At 34.5% G+C, this 20,727-nt stretch overlaps 4 protein-coding genes across 4 annotated transcripts in view; 3 read left to right on the forward strand and 1 right to left on the reverse strand.

Moving 5' to 3' along the window:
• LOC127289083 (uncharacterized) overlaps window positions 1–20,727 on the forward strand; it is a 179,201-nt gene that overhangs the window by 71,665 nt on the left and 86,809 nt on the right. The gene's annotated exons all lie outside the window — the stretch shown is intronic.
• LOC127289088 (mitochondrial fission 1 protein) lies at window positions 274–4,464 on the forward strand. The gene is made up of 4 exons (XM_051316850.1): window positions 274–470; window positions 3,019–3,231; window positions 3,564–3,669; window positions 4,303–4,464. Exons 1-4 carry the CDS (start codon window positions 426–428, stop codon window positions 4,389–4,391), a joined length of 453 nt encoding a protein of 150 aa, XP_051172807.1. The 5' UTR covers window positions 274–425; the 3' UTR covers window positions 4,392–4,464.
• Window positions 5,483–20,128, forward strand: LOC127289076 (tektin-1). The gene is made up of 6 exons (XM_051316838.1): window positions 5,483–6,219; window positions 7,389–7,679; window positions 17,857–18,126; window positions 18,380–18,602; window positions 19,194–19,412; window positions 19,485–20,128. The coding sequence occupies exons 1-6, from the start codon at window positions 6,125–6,127 to the stop codon at window positions 19,608–19,610; spliced, it is 1,224 nt and encodes a 407-aa protein (XP_051172795.1). The 5' UTR covers window positions 5,483–6,124; the 3' UTR covers window positions 19,611–20,128.
• LOC127289074 (uncharacterized) lies at window positions 8,111–17,822 on the reverse strand. The gene is made up of 2 exons (XM_051316837.1): window positions 17,397–17,822; window positions 8,111–9,846 (listed from the first exon to the last, which is right to left on the reverse strand). Exon 2 carries the CDS (start codon window positions 9,764–9,766, stop codon window positions 8,528–8,530), a length of 1,239 nt encoding a protein of 412 aa, XP_051172794.1. The 5' UTR covers window positions 9,767–9,846; window positions 17,397–17,822; the 3' UTR covers window positions 8,111–8,527.

Here is a 20,727-nt window from a genome sequence, read left to right on the forward strand (position 1 = left end):
TATTATGCTAAATAAAATTTATTTAATTTTCCATTTTTTATAATAAAAAATTTATAGGTATTATGAGTAAAAAAAGCCACCAAGATAAAAAATATCACTAAAATTTAATTTGGATCTAAATGGGGCTTTCACAATTACTATAAAGGTTCCGTCAAACCGTGAAAATTTTGTTGAAACACCCCATATGTGACACTTCCAGTTCCCCTCCATATAACTATGATTCTGCTCTCATCTATCTAAAGTTTTGTAGTCTTGGAACATAATATTGAACAGATTGAAACTGAACATATAAGAGAACAAAGTAATTTCCATTACTGACTGTTACTTATTTAGTCAAAAAACAGAAATATACACATTATTATTTATACTTTCTTTTAGTATTTGTAGCCTTATGCTTTTATTGAAATCTGTGTGGTTATTAAATAATGGAAGATGTTTTAGATGAAATTGTTTCTTCAGAAGATTTAAAGGTATTCTATGTTTTATCAATAAAACAAATTTATTTTCTTGCATCAATTATTTCACTGCTTTTTTTCTTATTTTTTAAAATGCAAAAAAAAAAAAATATATATATATATATATGTATAAAACCATAATTTAACAGTGCTTTTTAAATATCGAAAACCGTTAGTATTTTGTTTAAAAAAATATGAGTCACTTTTTTATAATATAATTTCTAGTATATTTCCTTTTTTCTTTTTGGTTTTATTTTTTCACAGTAAATTAAATTCATATTACAACGTAACATGATTAATTTGCATTTTGCCTGGTTAAAAATTCTTTAAAAACTTTTCTCTGTTCAAATGTATTGTAATAGAAACAGAAAAATAAAATCGATTTTATCCCTCGTAAAGAATATAATTACGCCTAAATTGTTATTGATTTTATTAATTGGATAAATTGTTAAAATATATCTACGACATACTCCTTTTATCTTATCTACTTATTTTCACAATCGTATGCAATTTTCTATTTTGTCATATTTTTTATCGATTTAATAAATAATATATAGGTATTATCAAATTTCGTTATTCTCATACAACGAAAAATAAAATTACATTCACTTTTTATTATTATTAATTAATAATCTCTTTCAAATTGAAATCTATTTGTAAGAAAAATATTTCTTTCGTCATTTTTTGCAATGACGTCAGCTATTTTCCTTGGAAAATTATATTCTAAACAATATTTACAAATCCAGGGACGTAAGAAAGAATTTTTTTCAGGCAGCAAAAATTTCAATAAAAATTGAAAGTATTTTTTTTTTATAAACATAAATTATTATTAGAGAAAAAATTAGACGGACGGTCAAAATAAAAATTAATTCAACTCCACCTTTTTTTACATTAAAAAAAATACATTTAAATTAAATTAAATTACTAATATAGTTACTAATTTTTTAATAACAATGTGAGTAAATTTATTTTTTATTGTTTTAATTATTAAAAGTTGCATTGATGGATTAAGATTAAAAACTCATTAATAACACTGGTTTACAGTGAAATTGTCACTCGAACAAAACATTTTTTTCCCGATTAATATGTGTTTTTTGAGTAAGAAAATCATATTTCAAATTCTTTTCCCTCGTGCAATTTTTTTGAAACATCAAATTATGCATTTTCGAGGTGTCACGTCACATAAAGTCACCGGTAGAGAAAGTAGTTAATCCAAATGTAAAAAATAAATCACTGTTTGAAAGATAATTAAATTACCTCTCAAACCATTGGTCAACCAATAAAATCCATTCAAAATTGTCAGAGTTACAGTCGATCAAAGTTCAAATTTCAAGCAAATTTTAATGATTTTTAAACATTCGTCTAACTTTCGCTAATTTTTTCAAAGTTAAACAATCAAAAAAAGGCAAGTTCAAAATTTTTTTAAATTGTATATTTAATTACGAAACTTTTAAGCTTTTATAGACCTCGGTCGGATAAAAAATGACAATTCTATACACTAGATTTATTGAACAAAGAACTTTTTCACTTTTTGTATATTTTCAAGTGATTTCGATCTATATAGTTTTGTACAAAACTAAGTTAAGCGAAGCTCACCAAAATGAGTACTCGGGGGATTTCGGGGTCGCTGATTACGAATCCGAGTTCAGTTTTTGTATAGTATAGTAATATAGTACTATTAAAAATAAAATCTAACCAGACTAGATGTTGTCACTACGCGATAACGTAAGTAAAATTAAAATATACGGGATCCGCCATTATGAATTTTGAAAAACTGACCTCAGATTCGTAATCAGCGACCCCGAAAACCCCCGAGTACTTACTTTGGTGAGCTTCGTTTAACTTAGTTTTATACAAAACTATATAGATCGAAATCACTTCAAACAATACAAAAAGTGAAAAAGTACTTTGTTCAATAAATCTAGTGTAGAATTGTCATTTTTTATCCGATCGAAGTCTATAAAAGCTTAAAAGTTTCGTAATTAAATATACAATTTAAAAAAATTTTGAACTTGCCTTTTTTTGATTGTTTAACTTTGAAAAAATTAGCGAAAGTTAGACGAATGTTTAAAAATCATTAAAATTTGCTTGAAATTTGAACTTTGATCGACTGTAACTCTGACAATTTTGAATGGATTTTATTGGTTGACCAATGGTTTGAAAGGTAATTTAATTATCTTTCAAATGGTGATTTATTTTTTACATTTGGATTAACTACTTTCTCTACCGGTGACTTTATGTGACGTCACACCTCGAAAATGCATAATTTGCTGTTACAAAAAAATTGCACGAGGGAAAAGAATTTGAAATATGATTTTCTTACTCAAAAAACACATATTAATCGAAAAAAAATTTGAAATTTGTAAACCTGCGTAATTAATTAACTAATTATTATTAGTACCCGTTTTGTAGAGAGAGAGAGAGAGAGAATTTCTTAAGCGGATTGTCTAAAATTATTTTAATGACATATCCTTAAATAGATCTAATAACCAAGAAAATATTATATCATTTTATATAAATGTTGATAAATATAAGAAAGAATATTGATATTTTAATATTTTAGAAATTTGAACGTACTTACCATGAAAATCTACGTTCATCAAATGTATCTCAAAAAGTACAATTTGAATATGCATGGTGCTTAGTAAGAAGCAAATACCCAGCTGATATCAGAAAAGGAATTATTCTCCTCGAGGATTTATTTAATCATCCTGAAGAAGAAACAGGAAAGCGTGACTGCCTTTATTATTTAGCTATAGGAAATGCCAGAATAAAGGTATTTATAATAATTAATAATGAAATTATTTACATTTTATGTATCATAATTATGAAACCTTAAAACTGAATTATTAAGTCACTTACTTAAATTAAATTTTTAATATTTCGATTCTGTATTAGTCATTGAATGAAAGGATCAATTTAGCATTTCGTTGATTTATGTGTATTCAGAAATTTTATTAAAGACTCTAATAAAAAAAACACTACCACAAAATAATTGAAGAAAAAGATAAATTAATATATTTTTCTTAAATTTTTTCGTCTTTATTTATTTATTTATTATAATTTCGAAAAACTAAACTGTATAAACGTTTTTATTTTTAATTTCAGGAGTACACAAAAGCTTTATCTTATGTTAGAGCATTTTTACAAATAGAACCTGGCAATCAGCAAGTACAACATTTAGAGACTCTTATAAAAAAGAAAATGGACAAAGGTAATTTGATTTTTATAATTTTAGTATGTATGATCACAAGATATTTTGATCGAAAAAAATATAAAAAGAATAAATTTTTTTAATAACCAATTTTTTCTGAATTTTACAAACTTGGACAATAAAAAAATGTTAACAATAATTACTTTTATTATTGTGTTATTGCTAAAAATATTTATTTTTGTTTCGTAAATGACAGGCTTTCCCATGATGATTTGGCTCTTTAATTTGCATTTTAAAAATAATATTTAATTTCATAAATGAAAGTTGCTATATGCTTTTGTTTGTAAACATTAAAGTTACTTTTTCATGTTGGATTAATTACAATATGTAAAATTTATTTTTTAAAAAACACAAGGGACATGGAATTGTACGCATATATATTTTTCTAATTGAAATTTTTCGAATTATCAATTTTAAAGTTCTCGCATTGTTTCTGAATTTACAGCAATTATTACTGCAAGTTTAGGGTTAGATAAATTCTGTATGACACAAGTGCTTTGGTTTTTTGTTCTGACAATTTTGTTTGTGTATGCGTGTAGGTCTATGAAATTAAAGAATAAAATAAATAAATAAAATAGGTATACGGTATTCAATATAAAAAGTGATTAATTTTAAGACTATTTGTTTTTTTAGAAGGACTAGTTGGTATGGCTGTCGCTGGTGGTGTTATTATAGGAATTGCTAGTATACTTGGACTTGGCATAGCAATGTCAAAGAAATGATAAAATGTATGGAATTTTGCTACTGAACCAAAAAAATGTAATAAATTTAATATAATAAAACATCTAAAAATTATTTAAATGTTTATATAACAGTTCACAGTAAATGAAATCTAATAATTGAATAAGTCTGTGTACATTATGTATTTCTATGTAATAAAAACATACAAATATTATTTTTTTTAAATATAATTACCGGTTTTCATTACAGTATTGTCAACCGCTCTAAATCGCATTCAGTCTAAGCTGGGTGAAAATTATCCAACAATTTTGTAATTATTTTTAATAAGTTAGAAATTTTTTTTCAAATTCTCTTTATTTTTCCTCTATTCTCTATCAAATAAGATTTCATTTCATTTTTGAATTATTAAATAGTCAGTGGACATTTTAATATCACTTGTGACTTGAGCCTACATAGAAAATATTAAGAAATATTAAAAAATAGAAAATATAATGAGCCTAAAAAGAAATTTTTTAATGAGGATATTAGCAACATATAACTTATATTTTCATGAATTATTGAAAACTGCCTATTAATCAATCAAAGTAAAATACCAAATAAGAAAATAATTGTCCCCTCATTTCTATGAGGTGCCATTCATTTTAGTGACCAAAAATCAAATTTCTTCAATTTTAACTGTCATTTACTTTTGCGATTGATCTGGCAACAAAATTTGTTATTTCTTGGATGTAAAAGAATGTAAGAAAAAAGTATGATATTGGTACCAAGTCATTTGATATTTAATTTTTAAAAAATATTAAAAGTAAAAAAATATTTTTCAAATATTCTAAATTTGAATAGTTAACAAATTAGTTATATTTTGTTCATTAATTGGTTTTAAGTATCAGTTTTGTTATCACCTTTTCCTAAATATTTTCGGTAAATTTTCGATAAATAATGAAAAAAGTTACTGTGATTCCTTTTATATAGTGAAATGAGATAAAGCAAGCCTCGGATTATACGACTTTTTCCACTTTTTTTTTCATTTTTTACAACATACTTCTTCTTTAAAAGACAATGCAGATCTTCTTTATTTCAATTATTTAACTAAAAACTCTAAAATTTAATGGTTGTCATAAATTAAAAATAAAAAAACTACAGCAGTTTACATTTGTAGACAATTTATTTCAAATTTTAAAAACTTTTGCAATTCAATTCTTAAAAAAAATTTAATTTAAAAATCTGTAAAACTTAATTCGTCAGAAATTTTTTTGTCCATTAATAAGTACTAAAAACTGTGCAAAAGTTTAAAATTTGAATAAAATAAAGTTTTAAAAATGGAACTTTAAGAATTATTTTTAGAAATTTGTCCTACTTAATTAAAATTTTGAAAATTTGTCTTTTGTTAGTTCGATTCTGAAATATTCTAAATAAATTTTCTTGATAAAATTCTTATAGAATTCTTCTTATTAAGGAATTAATAAAATGAATATAATATCTAATTATTTTATCAGTTTTTGGAAAATGAAAACCAAAAAATTTTAGTATTTTATATTTTTTTCAATTTGAAGTTCTTTTACAATAATAAAAAAAGGGGAGGAAGGTCGCATTGTTTCCGCGCCGGTAGCGTATGTATTTAATTTTCAATGTTAATTTCTATAGCAACAAGCTGTTGACATTATTGATGAAAGTGTTACGAAATTTCGGGTTGTAAATTTGTTATCTCTAATTTCGTAAATTATAAACATGTTTGTTTGTGTTTGTTAAATAAATTTTTTGAAGAAAATTAAAAAATATGTTCAAATTAAATATAAATAATATGGTAGCTGCCAATTCATCTTGTACTAATAAATTTACTCCAGACCAATGGATAAACAATAATGAATACAGGTTAAATTTATTACAATATTACATTTAATTTATTTATATGTATAATAATTATCGTCATTTGAATTTTCTGTCTTTATAGTAAATTTTTCAATATTCTTAAACTAAGTAAAAAAACTTGAAAAATACATCATATAATTAAAAAAGCATAAAAACGTAAATTTCGAATGGTAGTTTAAATGTTCAGTGTCGCGGATTTTGTCTACCTATGTAATTATTTATATATTTTCAGGCACTTTAAGTTCAGTTAAACTAGGGTTGATTGCTAAGGGGCAGGGAATTAATCAGGGAATTTTATGAAAAGTACTAGAAAAATATCAAATTTCTAAAATTGCTACTAAAATTATAATTTTTGAAATTTTCAATTAAAATTTTTTCTTCTAAAAATTATTGTCTTATATTTTTATAATTGTAAGCCTCGGTCATTTTAGTCAATTTACATTACAAAAAAGTCTAAAATGTCGGTTTTTTTATTTTTAATGAATTTAATTAGTTGATAAATATTTTATTATTATTAACAATTTCTTATTAGAAATTAAATAAAATTTATTTGGAACTAATTGAATTTAAGATTTCGTAAATTGGAATTTCTGTAGATATTTTATAAGTTTTAAACAATAATTAAACTTTGGAGAATGTTAGATTGGAAAATGTTTTAAATAATTAAATTTTCACAAATCGATTAAAATTATTAAACTTAAATTATTCAACAAAGAATTTTAAATACAATATTTGGAAATAATTGTATTTTAGAAGAGTTCGAGTTAAAATTTTAAGAAATAATAATTGAATTTCAGGAGATTATTAATTGAAACTTTCATTTTAAATTGGTGAAATTTTTTGCAAATCTTTAGACAATAATTGAATTTTAGTGAATTTGTAATTGAAAACTGTTTTAAAAAATGTAATTTTCGAAGAATTTGTTCTAAATTATTGAAAATAATTGATTTTGCAAACAATTCGAGTTAATATATTTTTTTAATAATTCAATTTTAAAAAATAAATTAAATTCGAAAAAGTCGTGCAATCCGAGGCCTGTTATTGAAAACCTCTTGAAATATTTTCATTAGGGTCAGGGAAAAACAGATTAATATTTTTGTGTCAACCCTGAGTTAATTGTCAGCTATATCAATAAAATGAACTAAATGTTCCTAAAATACTTACTTTTATAGACTTGCATGCAGTAAGGCACATCGTAGTTCAGCAGAACGCCTCATTTTCGAAGTTAAACGTATCGCCGAATTAACAGCAGAAAAGGATAGATTGAATAAAGAAGAAACAGATTACCATTTAAAAGAAAATATCAAAACAATAGAATTTTCGAAAGATGAACTTTTTGAAATTCAGAAAAACGTCGCTCTTGAAATAGATGCTCTACTTGTTGGGATAAAAAGAATTTCAAATACTTTGAATAATGAATTTGAAAGTGCTTATCTAATTTGTGGAAAATGCCTTTTTGCCAGGTAATATAGTAAAAATTTATATAACATTTACAAGTTTGCCATATGAAAAAGTTGAAAATACATATATGGTGTATAACGAAATTATTAAAAATTAATTAATGTTATTAATTAATAACCCCTCTTAATTGTTACAAAAGAAAACCCAACGTGATTATTGTTAGACGCCAGCCAATTTTTAGATGGAATTGGCAAACCAGAGAAAACATCAAAATAACCCCAAAACTCAAAATAAATCAAATAGTCTCTCAGAGGAGATTCTGTCGAGAACGAAAGTCGCAAAAAGGGACACGACCCTTGAGACACGACACAACAAAATTGGACTTACCCACGTCGACAAATTCAGCACACAGCTTCCTCCCGGCAGGTCCTCGTGGTCGATGTAACTCGCCGGTGTCGAGAAAAAGGGGCTGATAAATAACACAAATTAACACTTCTTTTCTACTCTTTATTTGCTAGTGAGTCGAGCTCTATCTCGACTCTATCTCTGAACACTCTCGACACTCTTTACAAAACTCCTCTACACAACTTAATCAACAACACGCAGAAACGTCGACGACTCAATACACGCTCTCTGTGTCTCTTACATTGATTTCTACTTCGATCGCCTTCGTCTCCGACTCGTTCCATGAGTGGCCGCCGCGATGGCGCCACCTCCTGGACTCCTGCGTTGTCTCTGCTACAAATCCCCAAACGCGCGAAACCCAACCCCAGTCAAAAATTGCCTTGTGACGAATTACTTCGTCACAAACACCCCTCCCCTAGGCCGTTACTACTCCCAGCAGTAACGCCTAACCACAACACCAAACCCAAGTCGAAAATTAATCGTCCCTTGTCGACAATCTGGAGGACTACATTTTGTCCATGGTCCTTCGCCTCTCTTCAATCAACTGTCGAACCGCCAAATTGATTGTTTCAACTGGTAACCCGGTCATCATTCGAGTCAGTTGTTCAATGGCGCTGACCAAGTCCATAGCAGGAACCTCCTCTGTCGCCACTAACTCCGAAGACGACGGTGTGTTCTTCTTCGGTGGTTCCGTTTTCTCTTCTGCAGAGACCACCGTTGGCTTACGAGGTGTCACGTCGTAAAGAATTGGGACTGCTGCTACATGTCGGGACTTCTCCGGTGTTTTTGGGCCCGATGGTGAAGGATCAACTCCCGATTGGGACCGTCCTCGCGCTTTCTCCAACTTTCCCCTGTCACTAATTGTTGATGACTCCTTTTTCTCCAGAAACCGTTCGTGAGCCTCTTTACATCTGGGGCAGTTGATTAGGGTGACATATTTCCTGCCGCAGTTATAACAGCAAGATTCTGTCACTTTCTTGGGACACTCCTGGCGTCGATGTCCTCTCAACCAGCAGTTCTGGCAAACATGGGGAGGGGGGTCGACTGTTGGGTCGGTCAATATTGGTTTTAATCCATTGAACATAACCCCGGTCGTCTTTGTAGGTAACGGTCTGGATCGATTTCCCCCACCCACATCGCCCCCTTGTCGCAAATTTCCGGTCCCAGATTGGCTCTCATTCCGTTTGGAGACAACGGCTGATGTTTTAGATCGATTAGGAGGTCCAGGCGGAGTGATTGGCCTGGGTGGGATTTCCTTCTCTTCCTCCTCCCCTGGGTAGACCAAGTCTTCCTTCCTAAAAACCTTTCTCCTCTTTTCCTTCTCTTCCCGTTGTCTGTCCCTCAACTTCTCCAGCTCCATCGTCGACTTTCGAGGCTTGTCCTGTATGAACCGCTCCAGTTCGATCATCGACAATCTTGACTCGAACTGCGCCCAACTTTCGCCCGCGCGTTTATGTGGGTGATCGTCAATTGGTTCGGCCACCGGTAAGGACTTTGGTTCGATGACCCTATCCCCCGAACGATCATCGCTCAATCCCCCAGTCGCTAACAGCGGCCGTCTGACAGCCCCCAATTCCCCGGTCGTCATAGGATCTGGATTTGGAAAGTCCAAAAGTGAAGGTGGGACCGACAGGTCTCTTGGTGGTTCGAAGGTCCTCTCTGGGCGATGGAGTGACATCGATCTTGGTCGATAACGATCACTTCGCCGTTCATCTCCTCGTCGACTATTCCCATGTCCGGACATCCTCTCTCTCCAATATGGCCCCCGTCGCTTATCCCTCTCTCTCCGTCTCTTACTACCCTCGTCAAAACTCCTCCTCTGATCTACAAAAGAAATAATCATTAGATATGGTCACTAATTTCGCGGAGGAAGGTATCGTTTTAGGTCGGAGACATGGATTTTAGGGATACGACGACTCTCGTTATCACTTAAGACAAAAACCGTAGGTGATAATTTCTCCACGATCTCGAAAGGGCCCTCATATTTCGGTGCGAGTTTCGTCGCGAAATTCCGTGTACCACTCGACAATTTGTGTGATTTACGGAGTACTAAATCACCCACATTAAACAACCCCTCACGTCGATTACGGTTATAGTACTCGGTCTGTCGATCACGTTCTTTGTCGATAAATTTCGCTATCAAGTCTCGCAACGCATCCAACCTCTTTACCCTGTCTACCCAATCTTCTGGCGCAATTCTCCTAACCTGATCTCGTGGTTCTACCTCCCGTCGCAAACTTTTAACCGGTCGAGGATGTCTTCCGTAATTCAAAAATGCGGGAGACGTTTTAGTCGCCACCTGTGTCGCAGTGTTCATAGCATGGCGAAACTCGTGAACATGAAGATCCCAGTCGCGATGATCATTCCCTATGAAAGTCGCAATCATGGTCTTCAATGTGCGGTTACTCCTCTCCACAGGATTAGCTTGCGGGTGGTAGGGTGGTGTGGTGATGTGTTTGACACCATATTCCTGAAGCGTTTCCTTGAGGAACTTGTTGTCGAACTCCTTCCCATTGTCTGTTAATAAAAAGTCAGGGGTTTCCCAGCGAAAGAGGACCAATTCTTCAAATGCTTTGGCCACCGACTTTCCATCAGCTGATCGCAACGGTTTCACCTCAACCCACCTCGAGAAAAGATCTTGGAACACGACAAGATATTTACACCTACTCTTGCTTGGTGGAAACTCCATCGTGTCCGCTGCCACTACAGCCCAAGGTCGCTCAACTATCCTCTGTCCCATTAGTCCTGCCGGTCCTGCTTGTGATGCCTTGTGAAGCTGGCACTGGGGACATCGAGTGACATACTGGTGGACATCATTCCAGATTCCTTGCCAGTAATATTCTCTCGCCACTCGATTGTACGTTTTCTCTACCCCCAAATGACCTGCCGACGCCAATCCATGGCCGTCGTGGAGAACTCTCTCTCTGTACTCCTCAGGTACCACCAGTTTCCAACCATCCTCGTCGCCAACAATCGGAAGGAGTAACGGGTCACTCCTATGTCGATAAAGATGATCGTTCTCAATTTTCCATCCAGGAAAACGCTCCGGGAATTGTCGAACCAAATCTCGTCGCTTAAGGTACCATTGATCCATAATGGTATCAAAGGCATCGATCATCCCTTCGTCATCCTCGCTCATCCTGGACAATGCATCTGGGACTTGGTTCAATGCACCTCTCCTGTGAATGATTTCAAAATCCCACACCTGCATTTCCAAGGCCCATCTCGCTAGTCGACCACTCGGGTCCTTCAAGTTTCTGAGCCACTTTAGGGCACTGTGATCTGTGATCACCTTAAACTTGTATCCCTCGATATACGGTCGCAACTTCTTAATCGCCCACAACAACGCTAAACACTCCTTCTCCGTGACGCTATAATTCCGTTCTGCCCCTGTCAGAACACGGCTGATATACATCACCGGATGTTCACCGTCGTCAAACTCCTGAGTCAACACAGCTCCAATAGCAAAATTACTCGCATCGCATTGGATGGTGAATGTCTTACTAAAGTCAGGACGGGCCAACACTGGCGCTGTCGTAAGTTTGTCCTTCAACTTGTCGAAAGCCTCTTGTTGCTCCTCGCCCCATTCCCAGTCTTGACTTTTCTTGAGCAATTTAAGAAGAGGTATCTTGATTTCGCTATCGTTCTTGGATAAATCTCGAATACCACCCCACCATGCCCAAAAATCTTCGGAGTTGTTTGACGTTCTTTGGTGCTGGATAGTTTCTCACTGGCTCGGTTTTTTCGGGGTCTGGTCGCAATCCTTCATTGTCGAGAAGATACCCCAAGTAGGTAACCCTAGAGCACCCAAACTCACATTTCTCTGGGTTAACCACAAATCCCGCGTCTGCCAACTTCTTTAAAACTATCTCCAGCCATTTCACGTGTTCGTCGAAAGTATCTGTCACAATTATTATATCGTCGAGATAACCAAACACGTGAGGTTCAAATTCCGGTCCGAAAAGAGCATCAATTACTCGTTGAAAAGTCATCGGCGCGTTAGTCAAGCCGAATGGCATTCGTCGATATTGCCACAGTCCTGAGCCGGGGATGGCAAAGGCCGTGTACTTTCTGCTCTCTTCTGCCATTGGAATTTGGTGATATGCCAGTTTCAAATCGATCTTCGACAAGTATCGCGCCTTCCTCAACTTGTCGAGTATGGAGTCTATCGTCGGAATTAAATAGGCGTCCTTGACGGTAACCTTGTTGACATCCCTATAGTCCATACACATTCGAAAATCTCCATTCCCTTTTCTGGCAATCACCGGTGCACTCCTCCAGTCGCTACTTGATGGTTCGATCACGCCTTGCCCATGTAATTGAATCATGTGTCCTTGAGCCCACGTGATCATAATAGGTGACATGCGTCTCTGTCGATGCTGTACTGGTGTCTCGTCTGTAACCCTTATATGGTGTTCTGTCAGATTTGTCACCCCCAGTACGTCAGATTCTGGAAGAACCAATCGGTTCACCATTTCTTGAATGATCTCTCTTTGTTTGTCCGTCAACGCAGAGATTCCAGCGCATTCAGCGTAGATCGACTCATCACTCTCAATCCCATCCTTGACGCCAAAAACATGCCAGTCGCCATTGAAAACTCTCCATAACCCCAGTCCCAATTGTACCTCCATATTCCAGGCTTTACAGAAATCCACACCCAAAATTATGTCTTGTACTACTGAACTAAGGACCTTGACGCTAAATGGTTGAGAATGGCCATCCACCTCGATGTTCAAATTCAACAATCCAGCTGTCTCAGTTACTCCTCCAATGGCGCTTCTTATCGATGTATTGCAAGGCTGGATGCGGCTCTTATAAGGCTCAGCTACTCTGTCGCTAATCACCGAGATCATCGCTCCAGGGTCGAAAAGTGCCTCATAAGATTTGTCGCCAATGGTCATTCGAAAGAAATAACGATTTTCCATACGACTGCCGTCTACATCCTTGTCGAATAAGGGTTCTGGGTCAGCTGTGCCCGTCACAGCCTCTCCCCTCCCCTGGACTATTGGTACTGACTCCATTTCAGTATCTTTAGTCCCATCTGTCACTAACACGTTTTTGAGTGAACGCTCTCCACTCATTTGGCTTTTTGGTACCTGTGTCGCAAATTTAAATGAATTCTCTTCATTTAATTCGTCAGTACCAACTCTCTCATCACACTGTGTGAGTGGTCTCTTCCCACTCTGTTGCCCACTACAGGATGCACCCTCGTTGATGGGGAAAAAATTTAACCCTCTTGGTTTACTCTTGTTTTCCCCTGAACCTTCTCCAACCCTGGTCGCTACCCCGTCGTTAAGAATCGGTTTTAAGGATTCTTCAGTGGGTTGGAGGGGGGTACAGACCCGCTCTGTGCCCCCCATTGTCCGTTTCCCAAAGCGGCCCTCACTTGGACGCAATTCGGACAATTAAGGAAATTCACGCCAGGTGCTCGACAAACAAGGCATGACTCTACCTGGACTCTAGCTGGGCACTGTGCCGCGAAATGACCACGCTGTTGACAGACAAAGCATGTCCTCATGGGGCATTCCGAAACTTTGTGTCCGACCATTTGACATGTGAAACATGCCCCCACAAATGGCTTCGACCCGCCCGTCGCAATTTGTGTTGTATGTCCAGTATTTGTAACTCCTTGTTTTGGTGGAAATTGGCGCTTGCCTTTCCCAGCGGCCACTGTCGCAAAAGTAGGGTTAGAAGCCCGTATCGGAGTCGCGGATGGCTGAGGACTTGATTGCCTAATTGCATTCACCTCTGTAGTCCCTTTCTCAGAATCGGTCTTCTTTGTCTTCTTCGACTTTTTCCCCTTACTCTTCTTGTCGACCACCTTCTCTACCTCGCTACCCGTCGCTGACTCGTCTTCTAAAGCCGCTATCTTCTTGGTCTCTTTAGAGGAAGATGGCTTTTTCTCATCCTTCTTCGCACCCTTATAAGCCGCGGCGGGAAAACGCATTTTCTCTTTAGGGGGAGGGGGAACGTATCTGTCGTCGAGGTCTTGAACCTTTTCGAACTGTCGCAAATTTCTCTCTAATTTCGAGAGTGATTCTAACCCCGATGAATCAACTTGTTTACGATAAGTGGGGGTAAGTCCCTTATACGCGATTTTAACCTGTTCCCTGGTCGACAATGGTTTCCTAAGGTGCCCCATTATCAGTCGCAAACTGGTTATGTAAGAGGATATTTTCTCCCCTTTCGCTTGAGTCCTACTCCTCATCTCGTCTATCACTTCGTCGTCATCAATGGTCGTTAAATACTCTCGTCGAAAAGCTTTTTTGAATGACCTCCACGAACTGATTTCATTACGAATTGTGCGGAACCACCTACTCGCATTACCCTTAAAAATGCTGGGGAGTGTTTGGAGGAGATCTTCGTCGCTTATCATGGCGCAATCTCGGCAGTCTTCTATTCTCTCCAGGAATTCTTCGGGATCTTCTCGTTCTTCACCCGAGAACTTAATATCCCAATCTTTAAGAGTCCTATTGATTTGAGTTAATCGAGAAGCTACACGATAGTCTCTTCGCCTCTGAGTCCTGTCGCTAACGTCAGTCTCGTTATCAGTTGAAGAATTGTCGAAAAGTGTCCTCCTAGCATCAACCCGTGGTGTATTTTGGGGGGTATGCCTTCGGCTGGATTCCCTACGTCTCTGACGATCCCCTTCCCTAGTCGAGAATCTGTCGCTAACTTCCGATCTCACACTTCTATTGTCGCTACCTAACTCGCTGGGTTCGCTCTTTACGCCTGAACCCCTTTCTCTCTTTATGTATGTGCGCCTACTGTCACATACTTCCCCACTCCTAATCCTGTTGTCGCCTACTGTCCGGGGGGTTGGGTTAGGGATGGTGTTGGGACTCTCTCCTCCTGATTGGTCCTGATTAACAGAAGTTATTTCATCCCCTTCCCCTGTCGCAAATTCTACTGGATTTTGACATGGCCGGTGGAAATTGCTATTATCCCCCACATTCTGACCCATTCTAGCCATTAAATGGTTATTAATACGGATCAGCTGTTGTAGTTCTGGACTCAGGGTAAACTTGGCTACAGACTGTCGCAAGCTAATCACCCCGGGCGACATCGTCGCTGAAACCCTCATTGACGGGGCAGAATTCACGGTGGTCGTTGGCGCAGAGTTCATAGAATGAACGGCTGACATTCGTGGTGGGGAATTCGTGGGGATCGACGCTGTGGACATCACCGGTGGTGATTGTGGAAGGGGCGGTGGAGGGGTTGGAAAGTCATCGGTGGTCGGACTTGGTCTGCTGTGCGATGATTCACTTCCCCCCCTTTTTCTAATGGCTCCTTGAATTTGTCGGTCTCCTAAATATCCCAAGTCACGAATCGACCGTGAATTTTTCTCCTCGTCGCTACTCGGATAAAACTCGCCTCCTCTTTTAAGATTTACGTTAGGCAATAAACTCTCTTCCGTGAATGCCTCAAACTGAAAAACTTTGACTGAGTTCCCCTTATCGTACTCGTCGCAAAAGGGCACGTCAGTTTCTGGGGGAAGCGCGAGTTTTAATTCTGCCCGAAACAGTCGTTCGCGCAGAACTTGTAAAGAGCCACTAATACATAATTGATTAGTCAACAGGCTCGTTACCACTTGTCCTACCGGCATTCCTAAAATCACTTGCCACAATTCCTTCGCCTGTGGAATTGTTGACAAGAGACGCATTCTTTCTTTGTAGAAATGCATTCGTTCAATTGCCTCTGCCATCTTGAACGCTCGAAAAAATTTAATTGTCGAAAAACACAATAAAAAAAATTTTTTTTTTTTTTTTTTTAAAGGGGGCCCGTTCCCTACTAGATACGGCACTGGTCAATAAAAAGAAATTCCGTTAAATAATCGAGTCGCCACAAAGAAAATTTTTCTCCCTTAAAAATTTTCACGCAAAATTGTAAATTAATTTTTTGAAGGGCCCGTCGATCCGTTGACACGGCCCTGGTCAATAATTTTTATACACTTGCTTGACTAGTCGCAAAGGAAAATTTTACTCCCTAAAATTTTTCAGTTATTTTGGAATTCTAGAAATAGGGGTGCCAATTTTATAGGTACGGCCCTGACAATTAAATTCAAGTTAACACAACTTGACTTTTCACAAAAATAAATTGTCGCAAAAATTAACCTGTCGCAAAAATTAAATTAAATAAAATTTATAATTTTTGGGGCCCGCTAACTATTAGTCACGGCACTGGTCACTCGTAAAAATTTACTTTTATAACCGGGTCGTCATTAAGAGAATTTTTCCCATTAAAAATTCTCACGTAAAATGTCAATTAATTTTTGATAGGGCCCGTCGGTCCGTTGACACGGCCCTGGTAAACAAAAAGAAAATTCAACAATTACTTGACTTGTCGTTAAGGAAATTTTACCCACTAAAATTTCCAATTATAATTAAAGAAAATTTTTTTAAGATGACCGTCGCGATAATAATACGGTCCTGGATTAATTTTTGTTTATTTAACAATTCTCTTTTTTAAAAGTCACACTAATCGACACTCAAATTTATTCCACGCGTTTCATTTAAAATTTTCAATTTCTCCACTCATTGAAAATTTTACAAGTCGCAAGATTCCCTACTGCGCAAGTCACAAGTGTTTGAAATTTCTATCTTCTTCCAAGTCGAGAAGCATGGCTCAAATTCAAACACCGAGATATCACGTAATACGCATGCGCGACGAATCACATGGTATGGTATAATTAATACGCCGGCCACGTGGGAAGCAATTATTATTAATAAATAATTTTTTCAAAATTTAATCACGCACAAAAATCCAGAAAAATTCACTGATTCCGAGAAAAATCGATTCGTCAAAATCGGTCGAGAAATGTCTCTGAAATTAATTCTTGAAAATTTCTACACGTGACTATGGCGGACGCTATGCATATTAAATTTACCTGGGAACACTCGCGAAATTTTCTCACTTTAATTGCCCGAACACAACTCCTCAACCATGTCGCAAATTATAAATTTCAGGGCAAAAACAATAAATTCATTACATGAAAAATTACAATCAGCAACAAAATATTTTCTGTCGAAAATATCAGGTCGAGAAAGTCACAAAAATCAAGTCACAAAAATTTGTCGTGTCTCAAAGTTTCTCAACGAGGCCCCACGTTGGGCGCCAATTTTTATAACGAAATTATTTAATTAATTAATGTTATTAATTAATAACCCCTCTTAATTGTTACAAAAGAAAACCCAACGTGATTATTGTTAGACGCCAGCCAATTTTTAGATGGAATTGGCAAACCAGAGAAAACATCAAAATAACCCCAAAACTCAAAATAAATCAAATAGTCTCTCAGAGGAGATTCTGTCGAGAACGAAAGTCGCAAAAAGGGACACGACCCTTGAGACACGACACAACAAAATTGGACTTACCCACGTCGACAAATTCAGCACACAGCTTCCTCCCGGCAGGTCCTCGTGGTCGATGTAACTCGCCGGTGTCGAGAAAAAGGGGCTGATAAATAACACAAATTAACACTTCTTTTCTACTCTTTATTTGCTAGTGAGTCGAGCTCTATCTCGACTCTATCTCTGAACACTCTCGACACTCTTTACAAAACTCCTCTACACAACTTAATCAACAACACGCAGAAACGTCGACGACTCAATACACGCTCTCTGTGTCTCTTACATTGATTTCTACTTCGATCGCCTTCGTCTCCGACTCGTTCCATGAGTGGCCGCCGCGATGGCGCCACCTCCTGGACTCCTGCGTTGTCTCTGCTACAAATCCCCAAACGCGCGAAACCCAACCCCAGTCAAAAATTGCCTTGTGACGAATTACTTCGTCACAGGTGAAAAAATGAAGTAATTAAATTAATTATGATTGCAGAGAACATCGTATTGGAATTGATTTGGTTTATGATGACGTACAAAAAGAGTTGCATAAAGAAAATGAATTGATACAAAGAATAAAAATTATTTTATTTCAAGTACTTGAACAATCTCAAGAACAAGTTAGAAAATTAAAATCTATTTTATATCATATGAATCATGATCTTGAAGGTAAAGAATATAATTTAAATGTTCATCAAGAAAATTTAAACTCTAAGGAAAGTTGCTTAGATCTGAATTCTCATCGTGGAAAATTTAATCACAACTCGTAAGAATATTACCTTTGCCTTCTATATTTAAAAGAAATTTAATTTAATTTAATTTAAAAAAATTTTTTACTTTTAAAATTTCTGTTATGTTTTGTAGAAATTAATTTTTGGTCTCTAATTAAATACATAAAGTCAAATTAGCATGATAATTTTTGTTATCTTTTACGATCTAGAAGATCAATTCTACTTTTCTGATATAAGTAATTTCATTCTAAATATAAACTATATGAAGCATTTTTTGTGAATTTCCAGGATAACTACATTACAGGAATGGGAAATTCAATGGCGGGAAATTATTTTAACCGGTACTAAAGAAATAAATACAGCTAATACATTGCGAAGTTATGTAGATAAAAGCTTGAAGCGAGCTATTGATGATTTAAATAAACAAAAGAAATTAACAGACGAAGCTTTTAAGAAAAGAATCGAACAAACTAGTGAAGCAAAGATAAAATTAGAGAATGAACATTCAGAAGTAAGTTCTTAAGGCGGTTTTAACAAGTAATTGATCCGTTATTACCAATGCCGGTTTTAATTCGTCTTTATTTTTAGATATTTTAATTTTCACATTTTTAAGTCTGGAATTGCATCCACTAACTTAGGAATACTTAGATTCAAATATATTTTTCTTTACCAACATGAAAATAGTGAATTGTCATTAAACTGATTTTCTATATTTCAGAATTTTTACATAACCGAAAAGTTACTTCACAAAACTTTTATTTGATAGAATTTCCATATAACCGATTTTTCATACTATAGAATTTATACTTAACCGAAAAATCATTTAACAAAATAACTGAATTTTCAAATAGTATTGAATTAAAAGAATTTTAATTGAAATTTCGTAAAATTTATGTGAAAGTTTTGAAAATAATTGAATTTTTAAAAAGAATTTCATTAAAACTTTAAAATATTACAGCCACCTAGCGGCAATTCGTTTTTTTTTTTTTTTTTTTTTTTTTTTTTGACTCGGTTATTATATTAAACCTACACCGAAACAAATAATTAAAATAGTGTAATTTAAATAATTAGCACTAAATATAATAATAATATGATTATTTAGATTATTCGCCAGACAAAAACATTGGGTGGCCAAATCACAAATTTGGAAAAATCAATTGCACAAAAAGAAAATTCAATGGCACTTGTTTTTAAACAGTTAAACAATTGCTGTAAAAAAGAGGATTCGATATCACTATATGATGTATATAATAAATCATTAATTGCGGAAGTCGTGGATCAGAGGAAAATAATTTCAGAACTTCAAAGAAAATTATATGATGTGAGTTTAACTCTGTAAATTACATTGAAGGAATTTTAAAATTTGAAAAGTATAATTTTAAAATTATTTTAGGCTCAAACTTGTATGCGTTCTTTATTTAAAATTCAAATCCAGTTGGAGGAAGATATTAATATTAAAAGTAATACAATAAAAATTGACGAAGTTGATTGTATGACTCTACGGCAAATTTTGGAGTAGTTTTGTACTACAGTCAGGTCTCACAAAGTGACCAAATTCTATCTTTTTCTAAATCCCCACCTTACTTCTACCCTCTCCATAGTTGAAAGATAGTTCCACCAGAGCCGAGTCACAAAATAAAGAAAGGCCCCCAGGCAACTTATATTGTATTGAATATAATTTCTTAATAAATTATATTACTTTTATTGAGAAAAAAAAATACAATGGTGAATATTTTATAATCGATTTTTTGTTTAATTTTTTTAAATAGAAATTCTTCGATATTAAAATTAGGCTAATTATTTATAGAATCCACTTTCTTAACCCTAGAAGGAGTAACTGGGGTGTCTAGACACCCCAAGCCACATTCAAAGTATTTTCTTGACTTAACCATTCATTTTTTCGCGACGGGACCATAACGATAATTCAATTTGTACATCTGACCGAAATTTTTGCTCCAGGAAAAGCTCTGTATCGAATTGAAATACGTGTGGGGTATATTTACACCCCAGTTATCCCCTAACGTTACAAAATAGACTACAAATTTATAGATTATACATGAGAATAAGTTGTATTTTATAAAAAATACATTTTTAAACAAAATATATATTGTTGAAAAAATAAACATTTTTTATTTATAACTTCATATGGAATATCAATTGAGGATTATTACTGATAATATTATATTCACATATATTATATACATATTCAAATTGTAAAATTTTATATTTATAACACCCATTTTAATAAATATTAATTGATAAAATCTATTTTATAATTAATTTTTGTGATTTTTTCAATTGGTCAATTTTCATCAATTTTTTTTGCACTTCAGTTGTTCAAACAATTATATTTATTTTTATTTTTTTAAAATAATGCAAAAACCAATATTTTTTCTAAAAGTGTATTTATTCACCTTTCAAAATCTGATCGATATTTTTAAAATTGTCAAATTTTCGAAAAACTACAACATTTTTAAAAAAAAGACAAATTTGGCAAATTTTTTGTTTTTTTTTCGTTTTTGCAAGCTTTTTTAAACTTTTTTTTATTTTTATCAAAAAATCAGTAAAACTATTGTTTTCTTTACTAAAAAACCAATAAAAATCACAATATATAATTAGTTTTATGTCAAATAGAA

This window comes from Leptopilina boulardi, unplaced genomic scaffold (assembly GCF_019393585.1).
Source record: "Leptopilina boulardi isolate dan_hultmark-lab unplaced genomic scaffold, ZJU_Lbou_2.1 LbouV2_399, whole genome shotgun sequence".
NCBI lineage: Eukaryota > Metazoa > Arthropoda > Insecta > Hymenoptera > Figitidae > Leptopilina > Leptopilina boulardi.